The 11,790-nt window shown below is 46.3% G+C and overlaps 1 protein-coding gene across 1 annotated transcript in view; it reads left to right on the forward strand.

Annotated features, from left to right (window-relative positions):
* Positions 1 to 11,790, forward strand: part of Crebbp (CREB binding protein) — a 115,382-nt gene that overhangs the window by 96,315 nt on the left and 7,277 nt on the right. Inside the window, exons 22-28 of the mRNA XM_013011223.1 lie at positions 2,923 to 3,000; positions 3,771 to 3,838; positions 7,381 to 7,531; positions 7,785 to 7,931; positions 8,803 to 8,916; positions 10,583 to 10,748; positions 11,228 to 11,395. Coding sequence (XP_012866677.1) covers positions 2,923 to 3,000; positions 3,771 to 3,838; positions 7,381 to 7,531; positions 7,785 to 7,931; positions 8,803 to 8,916; positions 10,583 to 10,748; positions 11,228 to 11,395 — 892 coding nt within the window. The remainder of the gene's footprint in view (positions 1 to 2,922; positions 3,001 to 3,770; positions 3,839 to 7,380; positions 7,532 to 7,784; positions 7,932 to 8,802; positions 8,917 to 10,582; positions 10,749 to 11,227; positions 11,396 to 11,790) is intronic.

The following is an 11,790-nucleotide window of genomic DNA, read 5'->3' on the forward strand; positions in this document are numbered from 1 at the left end:
ATGCCTGTAATCCTAGCTACTCAGGAGGCTGAGATCTGAGGATCACAGTTCAAAGCCAGCCCGGGCAGGAGAGACCATGAGACTCTTATCTCCAATAAACCACCAGAAAACTGGAAGTGGCGCTGTAGGTCAAGTGGTAGAGTGCTCGCCTTGAGCTGAAGAGCTGAGGGACAGCGCCCAGGCCCAGAGTTCAAGCCCCACGACCGACAAAAAAAACAAAACAAAAAAAACCTGAGGATTGTTCTGGATTTTCCACCTCTTTTTACATTATCTTCTTCCCTTGCATGGCTTGTTAGTGTCTTATGTTCACTTTTCAGTTTCAAATATATTCACATATTGAATGCCAAGCAGTAGAATAAAGAGGTTCCTTTGGTCTGATAGGAGTGACAGATGAATCAGCGCGGACAACAGGAAGCACAGCACGAGTGGTTCTAGAGATGAGGGTCTAGAGATGAAGGTCCCTAGCACAGGCAAGCAGTATCACCACCCGCTTCCTGGAAAAGGTGACACTCCTTTAGAAGCAGTTACTAGGGAGAAAGACAACATTCTAGACACAAAGGAATGAAAGAACACATGATATTCAGTGTTGGGTGTCTTCTCTTCCTTCCACGTGAACCAAGACAGCAGTTGGGTTAAGGAACGTCGTGACTGTAGGCTTGGACAGCGTGTATAGTCCTACTAGACAGTAATTACTAGCAAGAGCTTGGGTCATATGACAGAAGACTTTGAGCCACAATATTTTCTGGTGCCCTAAACCTCCCCAAGATGTTACAGTGGGGGTAAGTCAGTGAGCCAAACGTGTTGAAAGTTTGACTTTTAGTTTCTTGACCTGGTGGGGGTCTCTGGCAGCTCCTGGGGGCATGGAACCCAGTTGTGGGCTGTTGTGCTGTACAGAGCAGTATAGAGAATGGTTCTGTGGGAGTGTATAGGCCCTTTCCTGCTGCACCACTGTATTCAAATATGCCATCCACCTTCTGTGACTTGGATCAGGCATTTGTTTCCTGTGTCTCAGGCCTGATGGGGCTGTCATTACCTGTCAGCTTTATGTCTGTTTCCTAAAAATAATTGAGAGATAAGAGCACGTGGTTATAACACAGAAGGAATTGTTCTGTGTCTCCTGAGTCACTCTGTGTGAAATCACCTAGAGAAAGTATGGGACTTAAGAATGTGTAGTAAGGGGGCTGGGAAGGTGGCTCAGTGGTAGAGCGCTTGCCTTGCATGCTTGAGGCCCTGGGTTCAATTCCTCAGCACCACATAAGAAAAAAGCCGGAAGTGGCACTGTGGCACAAGTGGTAGAGCGCTAGCCTTGAGCTGAAGAGCTGAGGGACAGCGCCCAGGCGCAGAGTTCAGGCCCCACGACCGGACCCAAAAAAAAAGAATGTGTAGTAAGGTCAGAATTCCTGGACTGTGAAATATACCTTCATTATAGTAATTTTTTATTTGCTTTTTTTGGGGCGCCAGTCCGGGTTTGAACTCATGGCCCAGGCACTGCCCTGAACAAGAGTCTTTTAGGGCCAATCTGGCACTGAACCATGATCCTCAGATTTTAGCCTTCTGAGTAGCTAGGATTACAGGCATGTGCCACTAGCACCAGCTATGAGTAAATTGTGTGTGTGTGTATGGCTGTGGCTGTCCTGGAGCTTGAATCTAAGGCCTAGGAGCTGTCCTTTATCTTTTGTGCTCAAGGCTGATGTTCTTCTACTCAAGGCACAGCTCCACTTCCAGCCTTTTTTTTTTTTTTTTTTTGGTCAGTCATGAGGCTTGAACTCTGGGCCTGGGCGATGTCCCTCAGCTCTTCAGCTCAAGGCTAGCGCTCTACCACTTGAGCTGCAGTGCCACTTCCAGTTTTCTGGTGGTTTATTGGAGATAAGAGTCTCACGGCCGGGTGCCAATGGCTCGTACCTGTAATCCTAGCTACTCAGGAGGCTGAGATCTGAGGATCACGGTTCAAAGCCAGCCCAGGCAGGAAAGTCCATGAGACTCTTATCTCCAATAAACCACTAGAAAACCGGAAGTGGCGCTGTGGCTCAAGAGGTAGCGTGCTTGCCTTGAGCTAAAGAGCTGAGGGATAGTGCCCAAGCCCAGAGTTCAAACCCCACAACAGACAAAAAGAGTCTCACAGCCTCTCAGATCTTAGCTTCCTGGGTAGCTAGAATTACAGGACTAAGCCTCTGGTTCCTGGCTGTGAAACTTTAAAAATTGCTATGATAGCAGGGTACAGGTGGCTTATGCCTGTAATACTAGCTACTAAGGAAGCTGAGATCTGGGGATCATAGTTAAAAGCCAGCCTGGGCAGCAAAGTCCATGGGACTCTTATCTCCAGAAAGCCGGAAATGGACCTGTGGTTCAAGTGGTAGACCACCAGCCTTGAGCAAATAGATAAGGCTTAGGGACAACACCAGCCCCTGGAGTGGCACCAAAAGTAAACTTTTGCTACTGGTTGTAAGAGAGATTAGGGGGTGGGAGAGGATTAAGCAATTGTACAAATAAAGAGAACTACTGGCTGTGCTTGGTGGTACATGCGTGTAACCTCAGCACTTGGGAAGCTGTAGCAGTAGGATAACAAGTTCAAGGCCAGCCTGGGCTACATAACAAGACCCTGTCTCCAAAAAAACAGAAAGGAAAATCGATATTTCTTTCTATAGAAAATTGTCTTGACCTCTTTTTGTAGAGAAATAGTAAATGTCAGAGGTAGTCAAGAGTGACCCAGAGCTGGGTGCTGGTGGCTCGAGCCTGTAACCATACCTACTCAGGAGGCTGACATTTGAGGATTGCAATTCAAAGCCATCCCAGGCAGAAAAGTCTCTGAGCCTCTTATCTCCAACTAACCCCCAAAGAAAAAGTGACCCAGAGAATATTCAAGTTCTTGCATAGACTTGCAGCTGTGTGACCCTGTGTAAGACTGCACTTTTTGTCTTCCAGTTTTGTGGATTGTAAGGAGTGTGGTCGGAAGATGCATCAGATTTGTGTTTTACACTATGACATCATTTGGCCTTCAGGGTGAGTAACTTTCCTGGGATCCCAGGGGAAAGGAGAGCTGTTCAGCACAGAACCACAGACAAGGTGTCGATGGTGGCTGTGTCTTGTTCATTGTTGTCAGCAAGAATTCAGCAATTAGGACTGGGAAAGTGGCTCAGTGGTAGAGTGTTTGCCTTGCATGCATGAGGCCGTGGGTTTGATTCCTCAGCACCACACAAGCAGAAAAAAAAAAAGCTGGAAGTGGCACTGTGGCTCTAGTGGTAGAGCACTAGCCTTGAGCTGAAGAGCTGAGGGACAGCGCCCAGGCCCAGTGTACAGGCCCCATGACTGACCAAAAAAAAAAAGAATTCAGCAATTAAGGAAGATGGCAGTTGGTTCTAAATTTAAGTCTTAAGTGTTTGCTTGCTTTAGAAATTGCAGGATCTGGGGCTGGGAAGGTGGCTCAGTGGTAGAGCGCATGCCTTGCATGCCAGAGGCCCTGGGTTCGATTCCTCAGCACCACATAAGCAAAAAGAAAAAAGCGGGAAGTGGCGCTGTGGCTCAAGTGGTAGAGCGCTAGCCTTGAGCTGAAGAGCTGAGGGACAGCGCCCAGGCCCAGTGTACAGGCCCCATGACTGACCAAAAAAAAACAAACAAAGAAAAAAGAAATTACAGGATCAAAGCTGTCTGGCTTTTCACTCTTTTTACAATAATGTAATTTAACTGCCAGTGAAATATTTTAATGTGGCATTGGTGTGGCAGCAGACACTGTGGAGTATATAATCTGATCACACCCATTATTTGTTTTGCAGCTTTGTGTGTGACAACTGCTTGAAGAAAACTGGCAGACCTCGAAAAGAAAACAAATTTAGTGCTAAGAGTAAGTTTATAGAAGCTTTCTGTTTCTTGGACTGTGCATCTTAAAACTTGTATAGATTTTTCTGTCTTCTTTTGGTACTTCTCAACATGTGGTTTGAGCTTAGTTATCAAAGGCTTTCACCTATAAGTTGTTTTCTTTCGTGTTAATCATTTGGATCCTTACATGAAAGCCAGCTTGTATGATCATTCCGTATTTTGAATGAAAGCTTTGAAGGTAAACTGTAAGGAAGTCAAGCCCCACACAGATGAAAGTATTGTGGCTTCAGGACCCCAGGAGGACTGCCATGGATCTGAATTGGAAACCACTTTTATTGTTTATTTTTTTTGCTAGTCCTGGGGCTTGAACTCAGGACCTAGGCACTGTCCCTGAGCTTCTTTTGCTCAAGGTTGAGCCATAGTACCACTTCCAGCTTTTTCTAAGTAGTTTATTAGAGATAAGAGCTACATGAAATTTTTTTTGCCCAGGATGGTTTGGAACCGTTATCTTCAGATCTCAGCCTCCTGTTTAGCTAAGATTACAGATGTAAGCCACCACTGCCAGGCTTGGAAACCACTTCTTAAAGGGAACTTTCTTCAGGGGTTTCAGCACAGAGGTGATGTGTGCCCCAATGAGACCCTGTGCATCCACATCTGTGCTTCTCGAAATGGTTACCTAGCCTGGGACATGTGGGTGTCCATCACCTTATTTTGATACGCTTACACATCATTTTTTTATAGGTTGTTTTTTATATTTTTTCTTTTTAAATCTCCTTTATTAATGGAATACGTACCCCCAGGAAAGCACCATGATTAGTATGTTTCTTACAGAAAAATGAAATTTAGACTTGTTTAAAGGAATTAGGAGTCTTCTAAAATCCCAAATAAATTTACCTTTTTTTTCCCCCCCTCCAGTCATGGGGCTTGAACTCAGGGCCTGGGCACTGTCCCTGAGCTTCTTTTCCTCAAGGATGGCACTCTACCACTTGAGCCACAGTGCCACTTCTGGCTTTTTCTGTTTATGTGTGGTTGAGGAATCGAACCCAGGGCTTCATGCATGCTAGGCAAGCACTCTTCCATTAAGCCACATTCCCAGCCAAATTTACTTCTTATATTTCTCATTAAGGTAGAAAAAAATTTAAAGTGAATAAAGAAGAAAACTACTTTTAAAGTCTATTCAAAATTTCATTACTGTGTTTGAGGCCATTAAAAAATTCCATCTCGGGCTGGGAAGGTGGCTCAGTGGTAGAGCACTTGTCTTGCATGCATGAGGCCCTGGGTTTGATTCCTCAGCACCACATAAGCAGAAAAAGCTAGAAGTAGTGCTGTGGTTCAAGTGGTAGTGCGCTAGCCTTGAGCTGAAAAGCTAAAGGACAGCGCCCTGGCTCAGAATTCAAGCCCCATGACCAGCCAAAAAAAATTCCATCTCACTCCAAGCACTGATGCCTTACATATGTAATCTAAGTTACTTAGGAGGCTGAGATCCAGGGAATGGTTCCAGGATAACCTGGGCAGAAAAGTTCAAGAGATCCCTTCAAACCTTTTGCTGGTTTCAGTAGTGCTTATCTTGTCATCTCAAACCTATGTGAGTTGGGATTGGGAGGATCGATGTTCTAGGCTGTCCTGGGCAGAAAAGCATGTGAGACTTCTTCCCACAGCCAGAGAATCTGTACATCATGACACATGACATCAGTCTAAGAAATGACGGAAAGCCTAAAATAGGCAAATGCTGACTCAGATATGCACACTGAAGTGGGAAGTGAGACCCTATCTCAAAAATAAACAGCAGAGGGCTGGGAAGGTGGCTCAGTGGTAGAGCGCATGCCTTGCATGCCAGAGGCCCTGGGTTCGATTCCTCAGCACCACATAAGCAAAAAGAAAAAAAGCCGGAAGTGGCGCTGTGGCTCAAGTGGTAGAGCGCTAGCCTTGAGCTGAAGAGCTGAGGGACAGCGCCCAGGCCCAGAGTTCAGGCCCCATGACTGGACCAAAAAAAATAAATAAACAGCAAAAACAGGATTTGAGGCATGGCTCAAATGGTAGAGCCACAGTCTAGCAAACATGTGACAGAGTTCAAACCCTATCTCTCTCTCTCATATACACATACACATCTCCCCCCCCCCAAAAAAAAATCCATCTAGTCTTTCCCTTGTATAGGAGTTCTCTGTACTGAGGCTAACTTTTTTTTTTGGGGGGGGGTGTTTTGTTGTTCGTGGGGCTCAAACTCTGGGCCTGGGTTCTGACCTGGTAGTTAATTGGAGATGAGAGTCTCATGGGCTTTCCTGCCCTGGCTGGCTTTGAACTGCGATCCTCAGATCTCAGCCTCCTGAGTAGCTAGGATGACAGGCGTGAGCCACCTGCACCAGGCTGTGACTAACGTGTTAACCCTCTGTTAACACTTGTCATGGTTACCTAGGGCTGTCCCTAGATAGGTAGGAAGAGTTGAGCAGCCAGCCCAGGACAAGCCATCTGAAACTGGCTGAGACTGATCCTTAGTCTTTTTGGCCTCTCTCCAGGTGACTGGTGTGCTCATAAAGCCACAAGTAGCGGGGCTCACGCCTGCCATCCTAGCTACTCAGGAGGCTGAGATCTGAGGATAGTAGCTCAAAGCCAGCCAGGGCAGGAAAGGCTGTGAGACTCTTATCTCCAATAAACTACTCAGAAAACCGGAAGTGGCTCTGCGGCTCAAGTGATAGAGCACATGCCCTGAGCTGAAGAGCTGAGGGGCATCACCCAGGCCCAGAGTTCAAGCCCCATGACCAAAAAACCAAAAACAAAACAAAAGCCACAAGTAGTTTTTAAGCTGGTGCTTGATTTGTTGGCCCTGGAATGTTCTTTGCTGTTTTAGGCTAGTCAGTGCTAGGAGGTGACTCTGTTGTGAATTGCACTTAAGCTGTCTCCCAAAGGGTGTACCATGACCTGTTACTGTTACAGCTTCTAAAGTAAAGTTCTGTAATGGGAAGCCAGTGACATTTGTGGGAGACAGTTGGGAAACTGGCCTGCCCCATAGAGGCTTTTACTTAGCCAAGCAGAGCTAGAACAAGTGTTTTGTTTTTTTTCCCCAGTGGTGGGGCTTGAACTCTGGGCCTGGGTGGTGCTGAAGAATCAAACCCAAGGCCTCATGCATGCGAAGCAAGCATTCTACCACTGAGCCACCTTCCCAGCCCTATAGAACAAAGAAGACTTCTTCTTTTAAAGGCTGCTTCCCAGCCTGCCAGGTCCTGGGGTCAAAAGCAAAAGGCAGGGAGGAGGAGGGCACAGCCTGCTTTCCTCTGGCCTAGTCTTACAAGATTGTCAGATCTGGGAAAAACACAGGAAGGGAACTAGAGGCATGGGTCAGGTGGTAGAGTGAGTGCCAGCCATGAGCACAAGGCCCTGAGTTCAAGCCTCAAGACCACACACACAACAAAATAAAAAATAAGAAGAAAGGTAAATCTGGGCAGACATTTTGTTCTCAGAGGCAAAGTGTCCAGGATCCCATAGTCCACTTTCTTTCATAAATAGCTCTTGAAAAAGGCACTGTGCCAGCATCCCTTTCTAAGCCTTCTCCCTAACTTCCGGACTTCCTAGGACTACAGACCACGCGATTAGGAAACCACTTGGAAGACCGAGTGAACAAGTTTTTGCGACGTCAGAATCATCCTGAAGCTGGAGAAGTTTTTGTCAGAGTAGTCGCCAGCTCAGACAAGACTGTGGAGGTCAAGCCTGGGATGAAGTCACGGTTTGTGTGCTCTCTTCCTAGAATGCAGGGGGAACAATCCCCCGTACCCATCCCTGCAGGGCTAAGTAGGCTTCATGGCAGTTAGCACATGCAGCCAGCCTGAATGTATGATTCCCAGGTCTGAGAATAAGGAAGAACTGGAGCACAGCTCTGAGTCTGCACTCTGGTCATCATCCCGAGAGGTGACTGAGCTGTAGTTATTCTATACCTTTAAACAATGACATTTCAACCCTTTCTCTGCATTTCATTTCAGGTTTGTGGATTCAGGGGAAATGTCGGAATCTTTCCCATATCGAACCAAAGCACTTTTTGCTTTTGAGGAAATTGATGGAGTGGATGTGTGCTTTTTTGGAATGCACGTGCAGGAATATGGCTCTGATTGTCCCCCACCAAATACAAGGTAGTAGTCTATCACTCTTCTGAGTGCATGTCATTCAGTTTCTTGGGAATGAACAGACCAAAGCTTAGGAATTTTAGAGGAACTGTATACTTCATTCTTCATTCCTAGATTAAAGTAAGCCACAATTAACTAACCAAACCAACTTAACTTTGTTTACCATTGACTGAATGGGAAATGAAGGGTCTTTTTTTTTTTTTTTTTGTCAGTTGTGGGGCTTGAACTCTGAGCTTGAGCCCTGTCCCTCAGCTCTTCAGCTCAACGAGAGCACTCTACCACTTGAGCCACAGCACCACTTGTAGTTTTCTGGTGGTAAATTGGAGATAAGAGTTCACAGAAGTTCATTGCCCGGGCTGGCTTTGAACTGCAATCCTCAGATCTCAGCCTCCTGAGTTGCTAGGATTACAGGTGTAAGCCACCAGCACCCAGCTTAGATGAAGGGTCTTGATGACACATTTCTGCTCTGAGTATATGTGGCTTTTTAGTCTTGCTTTGTGTTATCAAAGCAGATTACTATAGGGAACAGACATGGGGGTGGGACAGCTGGATGTACTTGTTCAAGTAATATTTCTACCCTGTTCAGGTTCCATCCAAAATAGAGGTGAAAGGTTCCTGGAAGTGACCTTTCTCCCATTTTCCCTGAGCCTTCCTTTGGCTATCTTAGGAGTGTGTTGGGCCATTCTGTGGCCAACAAAATGATTGCTGTTAACTTGGTTGGTGGATGGGACTGTGATTGGGGTTTTATCACTTCCTGTTGGGTGGCCACTGTAACCATTATCAAAACTTATTTCTGGTGGCTGTTTGGATGCTGGTATTTGGTTTCAAGTTTGAAAGATACTGTGTATTAAAAGTGATACCTCCACCCCACCTACAGGCGTGTGTACATATCTTATCTGGACAGTATTCATTTCTTCCGGCCACGTTGCCTCCGGACAGCCGTTTACCATGAGATCCTTATTGGATACCTGGAATATGTGAAGAAATTGGGGTAAGTTATACTATCTTTTTCTCTGTTTATTTTATGGAATAAGGGGTGGTGTGTGTGTATCTGTGTGTCTGTGTGTGTCTGTGTGTGTCTGTGTGTCTGTGTGTGTGTGTGTGTGTGTGTGTGTGTGTGTGTGGTAGTCTTTTCACTTAAAGGATTTTGTTGGGTTTGGTTTTGGTTTTAAGTTAGTTGGTTGGTTTTGGTTTCAGTTTTGGTTTTGGTTTTTGCCAGTACTAGGGCTTGAACTCAGAGCCTGGACACTGTCCCCTAACACTCTATCACTTGAGCCACAGTGCTACTTCCAGCTTTTTTTGTTTATGTGATACTGAGAAATCAAACCCTGGGCTTCATGCATGCTAGGCAAACACTCTACCACTAAGCCACATTCCCAGCCCTTCATTTGAAGTTTTATGTATTTTTATTTCTAACATAAAGATCAGACATTCCCTGAGAGACCCTCTCCAAATACAGACCAACTTATGCCCAGTCCTGGGAAGATACAGTATAAGCTGCAAATGAGTTGCATTCCTTTCTCAAACATGAAAATGTGTTATATTTGATCAAAGTGTCTTGAACAGAGTGAATGAGATTTCTTGTTAACCCTCAAAAGAGAGATAGTCATCGGAACTGTTTTTCCAGTGTACAGGAGGAAATCAGGAAGAAGTTCAGCACTTCACTTAGACAGCACTTCCTTGTGTTGCCCTAATGAGCCGGTGGGTTAGCTCACAGGCTCTTTGATGAGGTCAGGGGTCATCTCTGATGTCAACCCCAACCTGTGTGCACTTTTTTTTTTTTGTCAGTTGTGGGGCTTGAACTCTGGGCTTGGGCACTGTCCCTGTGCTCTTCAGCTCAAGGCAAATGTTCTACCACTTGAGCCACAGTGCCACTTCAGTTTTCTAGTGGTTTATTAGAGATAAGAGTCTCACAGACTTTCCTGCCTGGGCTGGCTTTGAACCGTGATCTTCAGATCTCAGACTCCTAAGTAGCTAGGATTACAGGCCTGAGCCACCAGTGCCCGGCTAATTTTTCCTTTTTTCAGTCATGGGGCCTGAACTCTGAGCCTGGGCACTGTCCCTCAGCTCTTCAGCTCAAGACTCCCTACCACTTGAGCCACAGCACCATTTCAGCTTTTTTCTGTTTATGTGGTGCTGAGGAATCAAACCCAAGGCCTCGTGCATACAAGGCAAGCACTCTACCACTGAGCCAACTTCCCAGTTGTGTGTGCACTTTTGCGAGCAAAATACTTCAGCTAGTTGCCAGGGTTAAAGTTAAAAGCAATAAAAGATTATGTTGAGCTGAGCGTCAGTGGCTCACACCTGTAATCCTACCTACTCAGGAGGCTGAGATCTGAGAATCACGGTTCAATGCCAGCCCGGGCAGGCAAGTCTGTGAGATTGTGATCTCCAATAAAACCCACCAGAAACCCGGAAGTGGTGCTGTGGCTCAAGTGGTAGAGTGCTCACCTTGAGCTGAAGAGCTGAGGGACAGCGCCCAGGCCCTGAGTTCAAGCCCCAGGCCCCCCCCCCACACACACACACACACTCTACTGGTTTGAAACCCTTGTTTTCTTTTTTCCTCATATTTCTGTCCTGTGTTTGGGTCCTGTTCTTCAGCTGTAATTCCTTGAAAGTAAAGCACAATTCACTGATACTTCTGACTTGTCCTGTAGGTATGTAACAGGGCACATATGGGCCTGTCCCCCAAGTGAAGGAGACGACTACATCTTCCACTGTCACCCCCCTGATCAAAAAATCCCAAAACCAAAACGACTACAGGAGTGGTACAAGAAGATGCTGGACAAAGCATTTGCAGAGCGGATCATTCATGACTACAAGGTACTCCATACTAAAGGAGCATGGCTTTTTGCAGCTAAGTAGACATCTGTGTGTTTTTCTCTTGCTGTCACATGCTTTATAATTAGATTCATCTACAGGGATTAGAAATCAAAAACCGCTGGGCTGGTGGCTCACACCTGTAATCCTAGCTACTCAAAAGGCTGAGATCTGAGGACCACATTTTGAAGCCAGCCTTAGCAGAAAAGTCTGTGAGACTCAAAAAGCTGAAAGTGGCTTAAGTTTAGGCAGAAGCCTAAACCTAGAGTGAAAATGGAAGGGTTGGGGATTTAGTACTTGTGCAGACAGTACAAGGCCCTAAGTTTGGTCTTAAGCTCTGCAGAAAAAAGAAAATCGAGAAGCATTTATGCCATCGATTGGAGCAGCACCATCAGTGCGTGCACTAGAGCTGGTGGCCCGTGGGTAAGATCTCCAGGAACCTGTGGATACTTATCTCACCTCGGTGCTTTGCTTTCTCCCAGGACATACTCAAGCAGGCAAATGAAGACAGGCTTACAAGTGCCAAGGAACTGCCATATTTTGAAGGAGATTTCTGGCCCAATGTGTTGGAAGAGAGCATCAAGGAGCTAGAACAAGAAGAAGAAGAGAGGAAAAAAGAGGAGAGCACTGCAGCTAGCGAGACCCCTGAGGTGCAAGCTCCCCCCAAGTCTCCCTACTGCTTCTTCCTAGCACTGTGGGGGCAGCCCCGGCCATGCAGGGGTGGCAGACTGGGAAGAGAGTGCAAGTCACTAGGTTCTTTCTCCGCATAGTCAGGTTGTCACAGCAGAAAGTGGGCCTGGGGGCTTGGTTAAGGGCATTTCCCCTGGACAGTGTGGGGGAAAGGGAAGGAAAGCCAGGGGAAGGGATCCTATCTGGGCACAGAGGTAGGCACAAGTTATTTATGCAGGAGGCCCTCTGTTGCCATGCTTTATTCTTGGCTTTTGTGGCAGCTCCTTCTCTTTTTTTTTTTTTTTTTTTGCTGTTGTTGTTGTTGGTCGTGGGGCCTGAACTCTGGGCCTGGGCGCTGTCCCTCAGCTCTTCAGCT

This window comes from Dipodomys ordii, unplaced genomic scaffold (assembly GCF_000151885.1).
Source record: "Dipodomys ordii isolate 6190 unplaced genomic scaffold, Dord_2.0 Scaffold14, whole genome shotgun sequence".
Lineage (NCBI taxonomy): Eukaryota > Metazoa > Chordata > Mammalia > Rodentia > Heteromyidae > Dipodomys > Dipodomys ordii.